This window comes from Coenobita brevimanus, chromosome 110 (genome assembly GCF_032717465.1).
Source record: "Coenobita brevimanus isolate Jiangsu-jjx chromosome 110, ASM3271746v2, whole genome shotgun sequence".
Lineage (NCBI taxonomy): Eukaryota > Metazoa > Arthropoda > Malacostraca > Decapoda > Coenobitidae > Coenobita > Coenobita brevimanus.
This window is the reverse complement of record NC_137063.1, coordinates 4,181,920-4,203,009: the sequence shown is the minus strand read 5'-3', so window position 1 is coordinate 4,203,009 and position 21,090 is coordinate 4,181,920. Positions and strand designations below refer to the sequence as shown.

The 21,090-nt window shown below is 41.9% G+C and overlaps 1 protein-coding gene across 1 annotated transcript in view; it reads right to left on the bottom strand.

The window, feature by feature from the left end:
- Positions 1–334: 334 nt before the first annotated feature.
- LOC145417411 (putative ammonium transporter 2) overlaps positions 335–21,090 on the bottom strand; it is a 32,970-nt gene continuing 12,214 nt past the window's right edge. Inside the window, exons 3-15 of the mRNA XM_080286092.1 lie at positions 17,357–17,428; positions 16,014–16,228; positions 15,519–15,798; positions 14,697–14,854; positions 13,089–13,230; positions 12,546–12,721; positions 11,789–11,920; positions 7,977–8,072; positions 5,682–5,770; positions 4,592–4,674; positions 2,180–2,277; positions 617–833; positions 335–452 (exon numbers count right to left, since the gene is read on the bottom strand). Of these exons, the coding sequence (XP_080142218.1) occupies positions 335–452; positions 617–833; positions 2,180–2,277; positions 4,592–4,674; positions 5,682–5,770; positions 7,977–8,072; positions 11,789–11,920; positions 12,546–12,721; positions 13,089–13,230; positions 14,697–14,854; positions 15,519–15,798; positions 16,014–16,228; positions 17,357–17,428 (1,876 nt within the window). The remainder of the gene's footprint in view (positions 453–616; positions 834–2,179; positions 2,278–4,591; positions 4,675–5,681; positions 5,771–7,976; positions 8,073–11,788; positions 11,921–12,545; positions 12,722–13,088; positions 13,231–14,696; positions 14,855–15,518; positions 15,799–16,013; positions 16,229–17,356; positions 17,429–21,090) is intronic.

Sequence of the window (21,090 nt, the reverse complement as noted above, 5' to 3'; positions counted from 1 at the left end):
AAGCGTTTCATTAATTTTGTCTCCCAAGCTCAGGATTATGAGCAGGTATATGCAATATTGCTTCAATATACTTTGTGCATTTCAGCAAGATAATAGCAGAGTAGGAAGTTAGTTTGGTCACTGTAGACCTACAGTAACCACTCCGTATATACAGTTGCTTCCATTTCCGCAATTATAGGCAAGCTTCAAATGTCGAAAAATATCATTAATTCATTAGTTTTACAGATTCCTTACCTACTGATGCTTAGCTAGTAACGTTTAGTGAGGAAATAAGATTCTGCTTGTACAGCCCCCACCTCTGAGACGTGTGTTAGCTTCTGTGCCACTTATATAATTATCGTACCTTGACTTCAAACCGGCTGTAGACGGTGTTGTTGATGCCATATACAGATCCATCCAGTCCAACATAAACAAACACAGCCTCGCCAGATTTCTCGAAACTTAAGGTATCCCTGTAAGCACGGATGAGGAGGAGGGGGTGAGGGGGGGCTGTAACCTAATGTCCAAACCCACACCATACCTCTGTCTACTTTCCCTATCTTCTGTTTCACCGTCTATGCCTTGTATCTCCCCTACCCTCCTCCTAAACTCCCTTTGACATTATCCGAAGCCTCACGACCATCCGTTTTGTGAGTTCGGGTTCCCGATGGGCGTGACTTCGGTGATGGTGCTGTGGTTCTGTTTGCTTGCCTCCTTGCCCATTTTTTTGATGAGGAAGGAGGGCATGAAGGCCGTCTTGAAGCTGTTCCTGGTGACCTGAGCTACAGCCTTGGACAGAGTTGACCCGCGGCGTGAGCTCAGCATGTCCAGATTCTCCAGTACTTTGACGTGGCCTGCAAGGAAGAGTTAGATTACGTTAATAAGGGATCCCAGCAAGTAAACGGACTTTTAAAAGATTTCCTAGCACTTTAACATAGCTTGCAAGGGAGAGTTAGATCGTGTTTATAAAGGATCCTAACGAATCTACGGACTTTTAAAAGATTCTCTAGTATTTAACATAGCTTGCAAGGGGTTGTTAAATCGTGTTAATAAAGGGTCCTAACCAGTAAAGAGGATAGTCAAGCCTTCACAACAGATTCACCATAACTCTGACGTGGATAAAGGATTCTAAACAGTTTACAGGATTTATAAACCTCGACAGCAGATTCCTGAGGACTTTAACGCAACACAAAGTGGAATTAGATCATGCTTATAAAGGATCCTAACACATATACAGGATAATCAGGTCTTAACAGATTCTCTAGTAATTTACCATGACATTCAAGAGAGAGTTAGATCACGATAATAAAGGATTCTAACCACAATAGAGGATAAACAAGTCTTTATAACAGATACTCTAGCACTTGGATGCTCAAAGTGACCTAGGACAACAACAACACATTTAATTATCAACACCACTGGAGTTCTTTTACCTTAACCCTGATTTTCGTTCTTTTGCAACTTATTTCACGTAGCTCACTGGTAGAAAAAGACATGTTATGGCTCTTCATCCTCCCCACAGCACTTTTTCGTGACCAGCACCATATTCTATTGTTACTCGAGTTCAGCACTCAAGATGGAGAGATGGCGATTTTAGGCCAAGTTAGAGTATAGCGGAGGATAGCAGACTCAGGAGACATTTTATAGCGGATGTTAAGGGATGCAATGACTTTAGATCTAAAAAGCTTTCTCCATTTTCCACAAGTTGATTTGAGAGATTCGTTAAATGTTGAAATATACTGTTGTTGTTGTTGTTGTTGTTGATGTTGTTGTTGTTGTTGTTGAGTAACCCCTGTCTTACTGGTCGGAGAGACCCATCAACCACAGGCAAGTCACCACCTCTGCTCATGGCTGTCCCGTGCAGTGAGCCGATGTGATATTATTGAACAATTTAGAGTTTACCTGAGATAATTATTGTGTGTGTGTGTGTGTGTGAGAGAGAGAGAGAGAGAGAGAGAGAGAGAGAGAGAGCAAAACACCTAAAACATGGAGAGTTTACAACGAAGTCAGAAGGAAGGAGGAGGACAGGGGAAGAACTAGGCGGTGAGGGAGTGAATCTCAAGGTGGCACACTACATCAATAACACACATGGAGGGATTGATGTCAGAGTGATAGACGCCACAAGGAAGGAGGGGGAAAGGGGATGAGCTAGGTGGTGAGGGAGTGAAGTTCGAGGTGGAACTCTACATCAAGGACATACACGGATTGTCGCCCTGAGGATTGATGTCAGAGTAGTCGAACCCGTTATGCTGAAGACCCAACACCGACACTGCTCGAGACACACCCACGTTCCGACGCCTGTGTGGGAGAAGCATTTTAGTCCTGTATATCAGTAAAGGTGGCACCCTAACACCTCTCCCTTAGCTATTTATTTATACATACGGCTGGTTAATATCCTTTTGTACGTTATTTATGCAGGGTATGATGATATTGGAATAAGTTAACTCAGAAGAGGACAGTAAGGAGTAATAAGCAAAATAAATCTCTAAGGAAAAGATGTTAGCGAGCTGGCATGAAATTCCAATGAGCCTTAACTGTGAGGTGCGAATGAGTCTCCTTGGTTACTAGTCAAATCAGTCCTCTAAGCTAATCTTCAAGGTCAAATATACCCATTCTACCTTAATTATTCCTTATCATTTTATCTCTTTGGCTCCTCATCATCGTCTTCTGTGCCACTTATGCAAACCGTGTCAACAGAAAAGATACACAGATAAGATACAGGAGGATAATTGGTATGATAAGCAAAATAAATCGCCAAGAAAAAGGTGTTAGGGAATCTCTTTTGCCCTTAGAAACTGCCATGGTTCGTTTTTCATTTTTTTTTTTTCCAAGTTCATTTCACGTAGCTCAGAGGAAGGAGACAATATTGTGACTCTACACCCTCCCTGCAGCACTTCTTCGTGACTAGCATCGTCTTCTAGTGTTGGCCTACTGATACAACTCCGCGTTCAAGATGGAGAGACGGTAATTTTAGACCAAAGTAAAGTGAACAGAGTGTAGTAAGGTATTCTCTTTGGCGATTTGGCTTCTATAAATCGCGTTCTTATTTTCTGGGTGCTACTCATAAAAAAAAAAAAAAAGCCTATGCTGTAAGACGGTAATGGGATTTAAAGAAGGAAATAAATCGCTGAGGGAGAACTATTACGTAACACCCTTTGCCATTATTGTTATCGTCACCATTATTATTATTATTATCATTATTATTATTATTATTATTATTATTGTCACCATTATTATTATTATTATTATTATTATTATTATTTATTATTATTATTATTACTATTATTATTCTATAAGTAATGAAGATAAGTAAGTTAATAAAGATAAATAATTCAATGACGATAAGTGGCTGTTTGAAAGAAGACAATTATAAACAATCTCACAAACAGCTTACTTACGAGAAAGTCAATGAATATGTAACCTGACAAGAATATAACACACATCTTCAAGAAAATTTATGAATACTTTGCTTGACGTAAGGAAAAATCAAGGAATATAACACATCTTCAAGAAAATTTATGAATACCTTGCTTGACGTAAGAATAAAAACAAAGAAACTGACACACATCAAGAAAGTTAATATTTACTCTGATTTTTGGAGAGAAGTTTTTGGTGGCTGAAAATAAATAAATAAATAAACAAATAAATAAAAAATCTCGTATTAATGTCGGGTAAGAAAGCTCCCTAACACCTCTCCCTTACCGATTTAGTTCTGGATATGACTGGGTAGTATCGTTTTTGTACGTTATATACGCAGAGAATGAGTTACGTGACACAGAAGAGGACTGAAAGGTGCAATAAGCAAAATAAATCGCTTAGGAAGGGGTGTTAGGGCCGACGAAAGATACTAACCGGAATCTCAACATCAGCTTAACCCTTTCAGTGTTATGACGTGTATTTTATTTATCTATTTATTAATTTGTTTGTGTAGAAGTAAAGGGGTTTACTGAGGCTGGTTAAATCTCTCGAAATAAAAGAGAAAAGAAAGATAATATAAAAAGGTCTCTCCCGTACTCAAAAACATCATCTGGAGGTCACTGTTGTCTATTATTATTATTATTATTATTATTATTATTATTATGCGCGAGCCATAATTGGAGGAAGGATGGCCGCAAACAGATGGATAGATAGATAGATAGATATCGGAATATATAGACGTCATTCGCTTCCAAAGGCCAAAATTTCCCTATAACTTGGGGATGAAAATATTAGTAGACGTAGAAGCGAAAAGTGTAAGAGAACTGAACAGTCTACATCGCATCAGTTAAAGAGAGAGAGAAAGAGAGAGAGAGAGAAGGAAAGAAAAAAGAGACAGAAAGAAAGAGAAAAAAAGAAGAAAGAAAAAAGAAAGCCTAAGAACAGCCCACTTTCCCCTGTCACCAATATGAACCAAAATTCTTATTCCCCTGAACTGCGATGACAACTTTTCAAAATTGTATTCGTGCTGCATCATGGCGACTTTATTTACCTTTGGGAAGACCTCACGTACTGGGAGGGTTAATGAAGGATGGATCTAACCCCTCCAGTCGCAAATATCTCTCAAATAAAATCGTCTGGGGAGAGTTAATAATGTCACTCGATGGAAGGGGTTAAGACAGGTGTGCCACGTTACCTGATGCCGTGCTCAGCGAAGTCAGCGCCCACCAGCTCCTCCCACTCGCTCATCCGTAGCGGCATTAGGAAGCGATCGATCACCTGGAAGAATGTGAGTTCAGTTCTAGCGCCGGTCAGACTCTCAGGCAAAGTTTGTGACCCTCCTTGTCTCCGTTCACTTAATTCATCCAACTAACTGGCTTTCCCGTCATCTGCTCTCTGTCTGTCTGTCTGTCTGTCTGTCTCTCTCTCTCTCTCTCTCTCTCTCTCTCTCTCTCTCTCTCTCTCTCTCTCTCTCTCTCACTCTACCTTTTATATTTACGTGTATGTCTCTTTGCCCTTAATATATATATATGTACAGTAAACTTTCATTTTCCTTACATCTCAGGAGTGTCGTTCTCTCGTGTGGTACGGTGTGTATAATCTCATCGTAGCTTGTTTTGTGCATTACATAAACGGCTATATAACAGGGAAAATAACCCAATGAAGGTATGACAGCAGGACGCCACTAGCAGGAGGGACCGGCCTACTGATGCATTCGTCTCTGAGTCACTCGTTGTAGCCAGAGGTGTCACTTCTAACCAGGACACTTTTAACCAGGACACTTCTAACCAGGACACATTTAACCAGGACACTTCTAACCAGGACACATTTAACCAGGACACTTTTCACCAGGACACTTTTAACCGGGAGAGAACTGGGCCAAGCTGAGGTTTAAAGAATTCTCCTTGTGTTTAACGGGATGGTAAGTGATGTTTCGCAAGGGTCTGAGTTACTGAGGATTATTATAAATTCCTTAGAACTCATTACGAATACGAAGTCGGTCATAAAACATCTTCAGGGTCGCCTTAGGCTCTTTTTGTTCCTTTTCAGACCAAGAGTCACCGAGGGTCCGGCAATAAACAACTTGGGCGTTCTATTATCGTCTGCCCATCTCTCTCTCTCTCTCTCTCTCTCTCTCTCTCTCTCTCTCTCTCATCTGTTCTCACGTCACATTCTTCTTACGCTTTACCTTCTCGCTGTTCTCACCTCCCCTCTGTGTTCAAATTTGTTTATATTTCTTACTCCCGTCCCCCTCTGCCCCCTCGCCCCCTCCCTGGCATACTCACAAACAGGATGGCGAAGGTGCAGGCCATTGACCACACCATAACGCAGAGACAGGACAGACTCTGAACCCCCAGCAGGTAGAACCCTCCACCTGGAACACGAGAAACGAACCTTGTATTCTATATGCCTTCGGTTCCTAACACCCCTTCCTGAGCGATTTATTTTGCACTCTACACCCAACATTAACTTAAATCTTAGTAATGCAAACCCAGTGGATATTAAAGACATAAACATGAGCACACCCTTGAGCTCTGAGGTGTGACATGCCAAATAAATCGCTAAGGAAGAGGTGTTACGAGGCCTGAAACTTAACCAACCAGAGACCAGGACCGAGATACTCAAACGCACTTACGATACACTTACGATACACAAACGCACTTACGATACACCTAGATACATAAACGCACTTACGATACACCCACGATACACAAACACACTTACGATACACTACGATACACAAACGCACTTACGATACACCCACGATACACAAACGCACTTACGATACACTACGATACACAAACGCACTTACGATACACCCACGATACACAAACGCACTTACGATACACTTACGATACACAAACGCACTTACGTTACACCCACGATACACAAACGCACTTACGAAAGCCTACACCTTTTTTTTCTTTTAATAACAGAACGGAGAAAGGAAAAACAAATGAATTAAAAAAAAAAATCCATACACCAGATTACTGGTGTCCTCTGTTCATAAAATATCTGTAACAGTTAGACTTGAACAGTTGTAGGTTGAAATTTGGAGGGAAACAATTCTGGGGAAGCGAGTTCCAGGGAGATGCAGTTCGGGGAATGAAAGAATTCTGATAGGCAGAAGTTCTGCAATATGGCTGAGTGACATTCCAGTCATGAGCGCTAGCAGATGCCCGTGTAGCACGAGGGAAGGCATGGAGAGGTGGCACCATGGACGCAACTTCGTCTGAGCATTTGCCAAAGAAATATCTGTAAAATAATGCAAGGGAGACACAAACGCACTTACAATACACTTACGATACACGAACGTACTTACGATATACCTACGATACACAAACACTTACGATACACTTACGACGCACAAACACACTTACGATACACCCACGATACACAAACACACTTACGATACACTTACGATACACAAACACACTTACGATACACTTACGATACACAAACACACTTACGATACACCCACGATACATAAACGCACTTACGATACACAAACACACTTACGATACACCCACGATACACAAACACACTTACGATACACCCACGATACACAAACACACTTACGATACACCCACGATACATAAACGCACTTACGATACACCCACGATACACTTACGATCAATTCCCTGTCGTAACTCAGCTTTTGAATTGCAGGAGGGACATGAAGGCTGTCGGTCGTCCTCTGTCACCTAACTTCATAAATAAATCTTAGCTACGAGACAAAATTTATTGGAAGTTATAGCTTTTTCTCTGCAGGAAGATCAGGGAAAAAGGTGTGTATAAACTTCCTTTGTCTAGTTCTTCCTGTGAAAAAAAAAAAAAAATCCTTCTTTGTCTAGTTCTTCCTGTCAAAAAAAAAAAAAAAATCCTCCTTCGTCTAGTTAGTCCTGTGAAAAAATCCTCCTTTGTCTAGTTCTTCCTGTGAAAAAATCCTCCATTGTCTAGTTGTTCCTGTGAAAAAAAAAAATCCTCCTTTGTCTAGTTCTTCCTGTGAAAAAAAATCCTCCTTTGTCTAGTTCTTCCTGTGGAAAAAAAAAAATCCTTTGTCTAGTTCTTCCTGTGAAAAAAAAAATCCTCCTTTGTCTAGTTCTTTCTGTGAAAAAAAAAAAATCCTCCTTTGTCTAGTTCTTCCTGTGAAAAAAAAAAAAAAATCCTCCTTTGCCTAGTTCTTCCTGTGAAAAAAAAAATCTCCTTTGTCTAGTTCTTCCTGTGAAAAAATCCTCCATTGTCTAGTTGTTCCTGTGAAAAAAATCCTCAATTGTCTAGTTCTTCCTGTGAAAAAAATCCTTCTTTGTCTAGTTCTCCCTGTGGAAAAAATCCTCCTTTGTCTAGTTCTTCCTGTGAAAAAAAAAATCCTCCTTTGTCTAGCTCTTCCTGTGGGGAAAAAAAAAAAAATCCTTTGTCTAGTTATTCCTGTGGGAAAAAAAAAAAAAAAATCCTCCTTTGTCTAGTTCTTCCTGTGAAAAAAAAAAATCCTCTTTAGTTCTATGAAAAAAAAAATCCCCCTTTGTCTAGTTCCTCCTGTGAAAAGAAGCACACCACACCACCACAGCACGGTAACTCGCCTCTGAACAAGCCTGAGTAGCCATTGGTCAAGCCGAGCAGCCCGTCAGCCTGCACAAACAGGCCTATCGCCATCATGGCCCAGATACCACACATACCTGGAATAGTAGTAGTAGTAGTAGTAGTAATAATAATAATAATAATAATAATAATAATAATAATAACAATAATAATAACAGCAACAACGATAACAATAATAATAATAATAATAATAATAATAATAATTATAATAATGGTAATGATAATAAAAATAATAAAAGTAATAACAAGAGTAACAAAAACAACAACAATAACAACAACAACAATAATAATAATAATAATAATAAGAGTAATAGCAATAACAATAATGATAAGACTACATTATGTCTGGCTAATTTAAACTCTTAGGGCCAGGCTAGGCTAGGTTATGTAGAGATAGGCTGGGTTGAGTATGGCTGGACAAGATTTTTAAGATTAAGTTAGGTTTTTAAATTAGGCTTGGCTGTTAGAAGTAGGTTAGGTTAGAGTGTTTAAGTTTGGTGAGGATTTTGCGTTAGTTTTGGCTAAGATTAGGTGAAGTTAGGCTGTTAGAATCTGGTTAAGTTAGATTGTAGTGTTCGGTTAGACTGTCAGGGTATAGTTAGGATAGGCAAAACAGTAACAGACAGGTTAGGTTAGGTTAAAACAAGAGTACATAAGAAGGAACACTCAGAGACAAATACTCGCTCGCCCACCAATTAGTCTGAGGGCCGATTATTTGACTTTGCCCCGTGACCCTGAGCTTCCACCCGTCCCTCTCAAAATCACGTCCTTTCATCCTTGCTTTGCCCTCAGCTTTCCCACAAAGTTTGGTCTAAATCGGATGGAAACCTTTAATTTTTCTCTGTGACCTTGATACTTCATTGTTTTCAATATCAAAATCCTTTTCTTGCCTTACCCTGAACTCTTCCACAAAGTTTGGTCTAATTCGGATAAATATGGTTTAATGTGACCCTGCCATGTGATGTTTGCCCTAAACCAATTGTTCTCAAAACTTATAGGTCATTCCCATGGCTGACCTTCAACCATTCCACCAAGTTACGTACAAGTCAGATCAAAAGTGCCATAGTTATTTTGCTCAGACGCAGACACACGGGTCGAGCTCTGACCTTGCTCTTACCTGACCTTTGATTAAATTGACCTTGCCTCGTGACCTTGACCTTTGACTAATTGTTCTCATTACTGACTCATTCTGTTCTTGCCTTATCCTCAACCGTTCCACCAAGTTTGGCCTAAGTCAGAAAAAAGCTGCCTTAGTTGATTTTCCTATGGTAATCTTTGACCTAGCCCTGTGACCTTGACCTTTGACCTGTCATTAATAAACCCCTTGGCTATTCCTCAACCCGTCCACCAAGTATGGTTAAAATTGGATGAAAACTTTTTGAGTCATTTTGTTCACAGACAGACAGATAAAAAGAAAGATAGACAAACAGAATGAAAGTTAGACAGATAGACAGAAAGACAGACTGACAGACAGACAGAAAGACAGACTGACAGACAGACAGAAAGATAGACAGAGAGACAGAACGATAGACAGAGAGACAGAAAGAATGACAGACAGACAGAAAGAAAGATAGAGAGACAGACAGAAAGAAAGATTGATAGACCGATAGACAGACAGACACACCTATAGTAGGACTCGCGCACGTTTGCGGCTGTGGTGTGGTCCGCACCTGTGTACAGTGTTGCCACGTTTTCTATACCGTTATCTCTCTCTCTCTCTCTCTCTCTCTCTCTCTCTCTCTCTCTCCTGGCGGGAAATGTGAGCCACCCTGAGTACTTTTGATTCTTTTATAAGTTATTTATAATTGTGCTTTCATCTGTTAATTTGGTTTTGTTATATTTAGTGGTAGATGGAGTGTCAAAGTTACTGTCTGCTGAGAGGTTTGTTACGTTACTGATTCATACACCCCGACGTAGTGGGGTGTGGGTGTAGGTGTGGGTGGGAGTGTGGATGTGGGTTTGTTGGGGTGGTGGTCCAGGGGGGAGGGGAAGTGTGAAGGGGGATTTGACCTGAGACACCCAGGAGGGATTAAGAAGGGAGGGAAGCGGAAGCTGGGGCTGGATTCACCTACCACATGGCGGGAAATGTGAGCCACCCTGAGTACTTTTGATTCTTTTATAAGTTATTTATAATTGTGCTTTCATTTGTTAATTTGGTTTTGTTATATTTAGTGATGCCGACAATGCATTCAATGCATGCCCCTCTCCTGCCTCTCTCTCTCTCTCTCTGTAGGGAAGCTATCTGTCAGTGCTGCCACTCACAAGAATTATATGAATTATTTCTTTTACTTTGGATATTGGCATATTTCTTCTTTTTTCAGGCTCATTCTATTATATCCATAACTGTAATATTATTAACCACCCTAAAACTACGCTAAAAAACATTAAAAGTGACTGCTATTTCTTTTAGCAACACTGTACAATATGTATGCCATGTTTCTGTGTTACTGTATAAATATTTTATGCATAATTAGATTACTGTTGATTCATCCATCAAAATACACAAGTGTAAGTTTTATTCATCTGAATTTATCGAATTTGTGATGCCTTGTACATAAATAGCTTCCGTTTCACATCGCAAGTTGAGGAAACGTGGCACCATTGTAAACAGGTGCGAGCCACACCACAGGCGCTTACGGGCGCAAGGCCGACTATAGAGTAAAACCTGGCACCCCTTTACGAGCGCGGTAATAATGAAACTCGTGCCTATCCCTACCCACGCACACCACCACCACAAAAACAGCTGTTGCGTCATCGTGCACTGATAACTGACAGCTATGGTTTTTTATCCAGAGGTAATTATGTATCCCCTCTATAATAGCCGTTTTTTTATCAACGCTCTCAGCTTACCGTGAGTCATTATCGGGTGAACAGTATCGTGTGGCGTAGTTAATATGGCCACAGAAGAAAAAATAACGAAGATAATATTGTGGCATGTAATTATGTACTGTATTTTTTTTCACCTTAACTTGGCCCAGATTTTCGTCCTTTTGTTGCTTACTTCATGTGACTCAGCGGCAGAAAAAGGCAGTGCTACGGCTCCATCTTCCATCCATAACACTTCTTTGTGACCAGCATCAACGTAGGAAAAAAATACTCTTAGGCCCGCAGTCTTGTCGGTTAAAGACGCTCCCAACATATCTTCCTAAGCGATTTGTTTTGCTTATTACAGTTTGCCGTCCTCTCCTGTGTCACTTAAATCATTCTGCTATCACCGCACCCTTCATGAGTAACATACAAAACAATATTAGCCAGCCGTATCAAAAAATAAATCAGTAATGAAGAGATGTTAGGGAGCTTCCTTAACCACCCAGAATACGAACCCAGGTCACTAACAGTCTCGGGATTGCAGACTCACCGTGCACAGAACGTGGTGTCGACCGGACTAGCAACACACAGTTTGTTGCAGAGTGAGATATTGCAAGAACCAGTGTCTGTCTGATGCAGGGGTAATATAAACCTGGACAAGAACAAAACATGGCAGAGTGAGTGGAGTGGCAGAGTGAGTAGTGTGACAGTTTCGATGGTGTGGGGATGTGGATGGTGTAGTGTGTAGTGTGAGTGGTGTGGTACTGTGAATGGTTTGGTAGTGCTAGTAGTGTGGTACTGTGGATGTTGTGGTAATTTGGCTCTGGTAGTGTTAGTGGTGTGGTACTGTGAATGGTGTGGTAATGTTAGCAGTGTGGTACTGTAGATGGTGTGGCAGTGTGAGTGGTGTGGTACTGTGGATAGTGTGGTAGTGTGAGTGGCGTGGTAGTGTGGAGGATTAATTTCCACCTCGACCTAGACTGACCATGTACAGACGTGGCGCCAACAGGGTCATCAATGTGAAGCTTGTCGAAGAGCGGCATGCCCAGCACAGCGATCAGCCCGCCCACGATGCCAATGAAGAGAGCCTCCCACGTGGTGAACAAGGCACACCCGGCTGAGGAAGGGGAAGAAAAGGCCTTAGATGAATGCCTATCGACTGCACGAATACCAATAAACTCCCTGAATCTGTTGGCGTCTTTTGTCTTTCCTATTGTTACTCTAAACGTCTTAATTTGACGAGGGAAGAATTATTTTTTTACCTGTTAAATAGCACGTTCTTTAAATCCGTCTTGGCTCAGTGTTGTTCTTGTGATCCTAGGCTCATTTACTCGTGAACCCAGTGGACTGCTGAAGACCGGCCACTTCAACCTGTCGCTCCCAGAGGTCTTTGGTTGAGATTATGTTAAAGGATTGTCAGTGCCGAGATAGTGTGGTGTATAAGGTGTGTTGTGGTGTGGGGGAAGCATTGCGGTGTGGACATAGTGGATTGCTTATGAGTTAAGTGTTGGTAATGTAAGAGAGAAAGAACAAGTCCACATTCCTGGTGGTACACTCTTAACCTCAATAAAATGGTTTAACAGGAATAAGACTAAGATGAAACTACGTGCTCTGGCTGAAGAACATGCAGTCTCTCTCTCTCTCTCTCCATCTTCCTCTGCTTTCCCTTCTGCTTCCCTCTCTCTCTCTCTCTCTCTCTCTCTATCTATCTATCTATCTATTTATCTATCTACCAATCTCACCTGTAATGCTAACCAGGGCCCCCAAGACGCTGTTCACCACGTCGCCAATTTCGAGCCTGTGATTCTTATACCACGAGAGTGACATCCCGGCCAGGCCTCCACCTATGCTGGACTGGAGGGTAGTGACGGCGGTGCGGGCTGCGTATTTCCACCTGTCTCCGTTGATCCCGAAGGTGCTGTGGATTGATGGAGAGGGGGTGGAGATTGATGGAAGGGTGGTGGAGATTGTTGGAGAGGGTGGGGATTGATGGAGAAGGGGTGGGGATTGATGGGAGGGGTCAGGTGATGAATGGTGGAGACTGATCGAGAGGGATGGTGGGGTTTGATGGAGTGGTAGGTGAGAGGTGGTGGAGACTGATGGAGATTGATGGAGATGGGAATGGATGGGGGTGGAGACTGATGAAGATGGGGATTGATGGAGGTGGGAAATGATGGAGATTGATGGATGATGTTAAAGATACAACTAGATTAATTTGCACTGCCTATAGAGAAGTAGTAGTGTGATTTTTGTAGTGTCCAGTATACTCTCTCTCTCTCTCTCACCTGCCACAGTTAAACCCCAGCCAGCCCCACCACAACATAAACATTCCCAGGATCGCGTTGGTCGGGGAGCCCATGGGTAACGCTGCCTCTCCGTCATCATATCGGCCAATTCGCGGTCCCACCATTCTCGACGCGACAAAGGCTGTGCAAAAGAAATTGGATTTGTACGAGGATTATTTTTCTGTCTCGCTGTCTGTCTGTCTGTCTCTTTGTCTGTCAACCTGTCAGTCTGTTTGTGTTCTTGCGTCTTTCTGTCACCCTCTGTCCATCACTCTTTCTGTTTCTCTGTCTCTCTGTTTGTCTGTCCATCTGTCCGTTCATCTATCTATCACACTCAATTATATCTGACGTAAGTATTGGACATGGACGCCTTCACGTGGTGGCACCGATATAACCAGGCGTCTCAACTGCTTGGTTATAAAAAAGATCCTCCCCTCACTCCCTATCCTTCGAAAGGAGGTTCGAGAACTGCAGGATGAGGAATGCTTCAGTCTGTTGTCCACTGGGTTCACGTTTCAGATGACCTTGGGGTTGCAGCTGCTACTGCTACTACTACTACTAATACTACTACTACTACTATTACCACTACTACTACTACTACTACTCCTCCTCCTCCTCCTCCTACTCCTCCTCCTCCTCCTCCTCCTCCTCCTCCTACTACCACTACTACTACTACTACGGTACTACTACTGTTATTTCTATTACTACTACCTCTTTTACTACTGCTACTACTACTACTACTACTATTCCTTCTCCTCCTCCTCCTACTACTACTACTTTTGCTATTACTACTACTACTTTTAATACTACTACCACTACTACTATCTTTACTACTACTACTACTACTACTACTACTTTTACTACTACTACTACTACCACTACTACTACTACTATGACTTTTACTACTATTACTACTACTACTACTTTTACTACTACTACTACTACCACTACTACTACTACTACTACTACTATGACTTTTACTACTATTACTACTACTACTACTGCCACTACTACTACTACTACTACTACTACTACTACTACTTCTCCTCCTCCTCCTCCTCCTCCTACTACTACTACTACTACAACTACTACTCCTCTTCCTCCTTCTCCTCCTCCTCCTCCTACTACTACCACTACTACTACTACTACTACTATCTCTGAAATCAGGATCAGTTTCTTCCCTACATTATCCATAAATGGTAAAAGTCTATATCGTGAGTGTCTACAGGTTAATTGATTTGTGTTCACCTGAAGGAGCTAAATCACTCTCACGAATATAAGGTCGTGGTGGTAGTTATGAGGAAGAAGTGAGTCTCCTTGGTTACCAGTCAGATCAACCCTCCAATCTGACTACAATCATGACCCTCAACTGAGATGAAAGGGGTTGCGGAACTTTTTTGTTATGCAAGGTGAAGTTTGGTGGGATATGGAGATTGAAATAGGAAGAGAGAGAGAGAGAGAGAGAGAGAATCAAAGGAAGAACAAAATTAACAAAGGTGAGAGGGAACAGGAGAGAGAGAGGGGAAGACGGGTTGTGTGTATATCAATCTGTATATCTGTCTAACTATATGGGCTAGAGAAAGATGGAATTAACAGGTAGCGTCTCACCTGATGCCCCTCCACACAGGTGCACCCCACACGACCCTGCGATGTCCACCACACCCAGCCGATATAGGAACCCGTGTGAACCCCAGATCCACCCGGCGGGGACGCAGTAGACGATGGTGTTAATGGCGGAGAAGATCACGTACGCCACGAAGTTGAATCTGTTGGCAAAGAAGCAGGTGAGGGGATGGTTATATCGTGTTGTAAGTGTCCTTTATGGTGGTTTAAAAATGAAGGAGTTTGGAGCTTGTGAAATACTAAGCAAGTAAGGTGTAAAGCTGAGTCTGTGGGAGGGAAAAGAGAAATAGTTGGGCCTGACGCTTCTTGGCACGATTGTTGGTTTAAACGTGAATGAGTGTGGAAGTGTGTTAATCCTGTTCTTGTAGGAGAAAATCACGTACACCTAAACGAAGTAGAATTTGGAGTAGAGGATGAAAAACCGTAAGATCCTGTTATCTGTAAGACCATAAGTTATCAATAAGAATAATTGGATAAAGATACCAATGAGAACACCCCAGAGCTTCACAGTAAGTCTCAGGTGCTGAAGAGGAGTTTACATGTGGTGGCGCCGTGCACCCTGGGCGGAGAAGCTGCAGCATCCACCCGGAAACCAAACTTCATAATTCCCTGCGCCTTGCCATAGAAAGGGCCCTGGTCCAACTCTAGTGAGGAGCTGTCTAACATAAGGGAGTGCCGAATCCCTGAATAGCGTATGTACTCTACTGTACCTATATGACGGCCCTACAGAAACAATTGCTTACTTGTGGTTTACGGGTCAACTAGGCCAGACAGACCGGGGTTAAGGAACAACAGCAACAACAATACCTCTCAGCAATGGCGCCGGACACGATGGTGGTGGCGGTGGTGGCGAAGGAGAGCTGGAAGAAGAACGTGGTGTACACCCTGCCCATGGTGTCCTCCCCCGGGTTGATGGCGAAGTCACCCCAGCCACAGAAGGGGTTGGTCCAGTCCGACTTGCCGAAGGACAGTGCGTAGCCGAAGAGCCAGTAGGTGAAGCCGCCCAGCACCACATCAACCACGTTCTTCACCATGATGTTCGTCTCGTTCTTCATGGACACCGCGCCAGACTCCAGTAAACCGAAACCTTGGCCGAAAAAAAAGAAGTCTTAAATCTAGGACCACTGTGATCAGGATGGTCGTTAAGGCAGACATTCAACATTTACCAGATCTCTGTCTCCTGGTATACGACTTTCGATGACTGACGAGTGTAGCGTAGTGTAATGTAGTGTAGTGTAGTATAGTGTAGTGTAATGTAGTGTAGCGCAGTGAAGTGTAGTGTAGTGTAGTGTAGTGGCTCACCGGACTGCATGGTAAAGATAATGAAGGTGGCAGTAAGGATCCAGGCTGCGTCGTTGCCAAAATCCGCGTTTTCACTATCCGTGGAGACGCCGCCGCCCCTGGATGTGAAGGTGATGTTGGCGGTGGCGTTGGGGTGGAGGATCAGGATGGGGTTGCTCACGTTGCCAACCCCACCCCACGCCGTGCCATTCAACTCAACGCCCATCAACACCTCACTGCAGAGACACACATACACATTAAATCCTTCAGTGTGGTGTCGATTTTTCCTTAACCTTCTAACCCCACACGAAACAATTATGAATAGGGACTGATGAAGGCTATTTCTAACCCCTCCTAGTTCAAAAACCAGCCATTAAACAGAAGATAATCGTCTAGGGCCAGCCAAAAAAAAACACTATAAACACATCACTGGACTGAAAAGAAAAAAGAAAAAACTTACACATTACCCAGTCCTCTGCTATCTTCTTCTAATGCCTGTGTGAGATTTTATTCAGCTGGAGCGGGTATATTCATCCTTCATTGGCCTACTCAGTGTAATAGTTTTTTTTTTTTACAGGTGAAATAAAATCGTCTGGAGGCAGTGAGATAAAAAAAAATCATGGTACTGGAGGGGTTAATTCCATGACGTGTCTCGTGTTATTAACGATTTTTTTTTTTTCATTTTACGGGATCCCTCTCCATTAACCCTTCATATCGCAAGACTTTATCTATCTATCTATCTATCTATCTGTCTATTTATTTATTTATTTATTTATGTATTTATTTTATTATTGGCTTTCCCAGTTATGCTCAGAATGGTTCCCGACGGACGATTTTTCTCAGGTGACAAGGACCATCCCAGACTGAATTAATTTCCCTTAACGTGGATCCTCGTGGTGAAGAGATAAATGAGGCCTGATTAACCCCTTCATTACGAGGAACTAAAAAATTACAAATGAGGTCACACTATAAGGGAATCAGGGTAATAAATCAGTTAATAGGACCTTTATTGACCTTAACTAACAGTCTTCTAAAAATAAAGTGATCTATACTCTTTTTACTCTAACTCGGCCTAAAATTCGGCACATGTCTATACTGAATGCTGAGATTTAGCAATAGATTAACACTAGCGTATGTTCCTAGTCACGAAGAAGTGCCGTGGAGAGGATGTAGAGCTGTAGCACTGTCATTTTCTTCCACTGAGCTACGTGAAATAAGCTGCCAAAGGACGAAAATCTGGGCCAAGTTAATGTAAAAGAGAGAGAGAGAGAGAGAGAGAGAGAGAGAGAGAGATTATAGCCACCGCGGAGACCTATAATTAGATATATCTTTAATTTTCTCTTTTTTTTTTCATAATTTCTTACCTTCCATTGAGCTGTATGAGACTCTCGGTTAGGTTCAACAGTCCTGAAGCCAAGTTTATCCTCTCAGACCCGCTGGAAAGTAGAAGAAACATGAATTTAAAATAATAATAATAATAATAACAATAATAATAATAATAATAATAGTGTACTGCAGGACCTTCTTATGCATTTTTATTCTGAGTGATGAGGTACCGTTTCCTGAGCGATTTATTTTTATCACACCTTCTCTTCTTTGTTACACGAATCCCTCCACTATCGCCATCCTCTGTATAAATAACGTACAAAAGGATGTTAACCAGCCATACCCAAGAATAAATCGCCAAGGAAGTGGTGTTAGGGGGATTACGAGCCAAGGTGTACGTCTTTCAACTCTCAGTTTTGAACACTGCATTTTAACAAGAGACAGATACCAGAATACACTGCTAGTCACGAAGAAGTGCTATGGGAAGGAATTAGAGCGATGTTATTCCGTCACTGGGCAGCGTGAAATAGGCAGCAAGGGCACGAAAGTCTAAGCCAAGTTAAGGTGAACGAACTACAGTAAATATGAACAGGAAAAATGCTGTATAGAGACGAGGTAAGTATTTCCAGTCCACCTCAAGGATTAGGAGAAGGAGGTGGATTATTTTTTTTTCCTTCATGGATTGGGAAAAAGAGAAGGATTTTTTTTTTACATGGATTAGGAGAGAGAGAGAGAGAGAGGGATTTTTTTTTTTTTACTTCATGGATTACAGCAGGGAGAGGGATTTTTCTTATTTCATGTATTAGGAGAAGTAGAGGGTTTTTTTTTTTTTATGGATTAGGAGAGGGAGAGGGATTTTTTTCATGGATTAAGAGAGGGAAAGGGAGGCTTTTTCTTTTCTTTTTTTCTTTTCTTTTCTCTTTACCCTGGCTGGTGACGTCAAGGTGAATCAGGTAACACAATCGATGGTGCCAGTATCGGGGCGGCCGCAGCAACTCCATACCACATCATTAACCAGTCCAAAACACCATATATTATTCCACAACGCCCTCACTCCCTCCACTCCCCTCAAAAAAAAAAAAAAAAAAAAAGCATGTCATTTTTTCCCAACCGTCATACCAGCTGCACGTCTCCATAAAAAAAAAAAATAATAATAATAATAAAAACATAATAACACTCTTTCTTTAGTATCTTTGCTGAATATATTACCTTCTGCGTATTACAAAATTGTGGATTCAAAATGAGTGAGTTTGGAGAGCGTGTGAGAATGCGTGATCAAAAAAGAGGCTAATGTGGTGAGTGATTATTGGAATGTGTTTACTTGTCGGCTTGGTGGTAGAGAGGGGAGCCTTCCCGTGGTGGCACTGGTACAAGGGAGCTGTTCCCCTGCTGCCTGGCTATACAAACCTCCCTCATCTCCTCCCCTATCCCCGCAAAAGAAGGATGGTGGCCTACAAGAGAAAGACAGCTTCATCCTGGACTGGTTTCACTTTCAGATGAGCCTGTGGTCAGAAAATCTACTACAACTACTGCGACTACTACTACTACTACTACTACTACTACTTCTACTACTACTATTGCTACTACTGCTAACCTCCTTACCCACATTGATATCAGGAGTACCCGTCAAGTAGCAATAACTCTTCAAGCCAACGGAGACAAGATCGAGTATGTAATGGCACAAACCTACATCAGAGGAACTAAACACACGAAGAATGGACGGAAGAACAGACGGGCGGAAGAACGGACGGGCGGAAGAACGGACGGGAGGAAGAACGGACGGGCGGAAGAACAGACGGGCGGAAGAACAGACGGGCGGAAGAACGGACGGACGGAAGAACGGACGGGCGGAAGAACGGACGGGCCGAAGAAAGGACGGATAAATAACTACGTGCAAAAATATAGTGTTATTCTCTTCCTCTCTCTCCAAAACAATAAATAAATAAAAATCAAGCAGTACGTGTCCTGTTTCCTCCTCCCCTTGGTAAACAGGAGGCAATAGACGTCAACAGATAAGCAACGGAAGAGGCACGTAAAAAAATCGCTTATACTGCAGTATTAGAAACTGTTACCACACTAGGTTCTGAAGGCAGTGTCTAGTATGATCCTTGCCGTGTATGGTGGATTCTCAGGATTCTTAGTTAGGAAGTGATGTTAGGTTTCCGTCTCTCTCTCTCTCTCTCTCTCTCTCTCTCAACCTAGACCGTTCTTTGATCACTGTGACCTTGGAGTTATCGTGACCCTGTTGACCTCAAATACAAGGGCACATCGTCGATTGAAAAAGATTCATTTGAGACCTGAAGCATCGTAATCGGTCCCAAACTGAGGCATGTACAGCACGAACGGACGAAAGAATGGACGAACGGAAGAACAGACGGTGGAAATGTGGACGGACGGAAGAATGGACAGTGGAAATGTGGACGGACGGAAGAATGGACGGACGGAAGAATGGACGGACGGAAGATCGGACGGGCGGAAGATCGGACGGGCGGAAAAGTCTTATTCTGGGCCAGCCACTCAAGGCCCTAGACTCTGCCCTCAGGAATCCAGCAGCTCCTTTGGCATTTAAAAGTAAAAATCACGCTTTTGTAGATAAAAAAACAAACAAACAAACATGCAGATCTGTGGTTTCGTGAAGCGCTGCATACCATCATCATCATCATCATCATTATTTTCTTCTTATTCCAACTATTAAGTAAAATTGGTAGGATGGAGAAACAGGAGAATGAAATGACACATGTAGGTGCAATATGAACAGAGTACTCAATAGACTGGGTCACATAGCCGTTCACTCATAATTCAAACTTTCATAATTTTTCATCAGTTTTACAAATTTCCAAATACGAAAACAAAACAAAACAAAAATCATTTAAGCTGTACCTAAAAATTATTGAGATGGCTTCGAATAATATGAAGCAAACTTGATCTGATTATGAAAAATGGGTAACGATTACAATAGATGCGTAGTCACACTTTATGATGCCACGTCAAACACTAAACTTAACTACGTCCCATTTGAAAGATATTTGTGATAAGTTTTCATTAATGTCTACTGGGTAATGGAAGTAACTTGACTGACAAAGGGAAGGATAAATTAATAAATTGATTTAAAAAAGGAAATAAGATGAAACTCCCAGCCAAAGTACCACCTGCGCCCTACAGCTGGTCTAAAGGTCATACAATCAATTTTGCCTTGTGACACTGTGAGAAAAAAAAAAAAAAATCTCAAAGCTGATTTTACTCCTTCTTGCATGACCTACAACCCCTCAAACAAATTTACTCTAACTGGATCTAAACTGAACTAACCTTTTCCTGTGACCCTGAATTTTTACTGCTCTCAGGATCGCATCTCCTCATCCTTGGCGTCCATCCAGCCCTTCCACCTAGACTGACCCAGTTTCAGTTAGGGTCCTATATTGTTTTGATTTTACTCTCTGATCTTGACATTTGACGGATTAAGCTCAAACTGAATTCCTTCATCCTTGTTTTACCCTGAACATTCCCACAAAGTGTTACCTTCATCAGATAAAAAAGTGTTTACGTTGACCTTGATGTGTGACCTTGAACTTCGACCTATTACTCTAAAACACAGCAGATCAATCAGTTGGATGACCCTTAACCTTTCCACAAAGTTTGGTCTAAATCATATAAAAAGTGAGTTAGTTACTTAGTTCATAGACACACATGGGCCGGACTTTTAACTTGTTTTGTACTCCTGAATTTTGACTGAATGTTCTTAAAACTGAACTGTATTTTTCTTGTCTTACCCTCA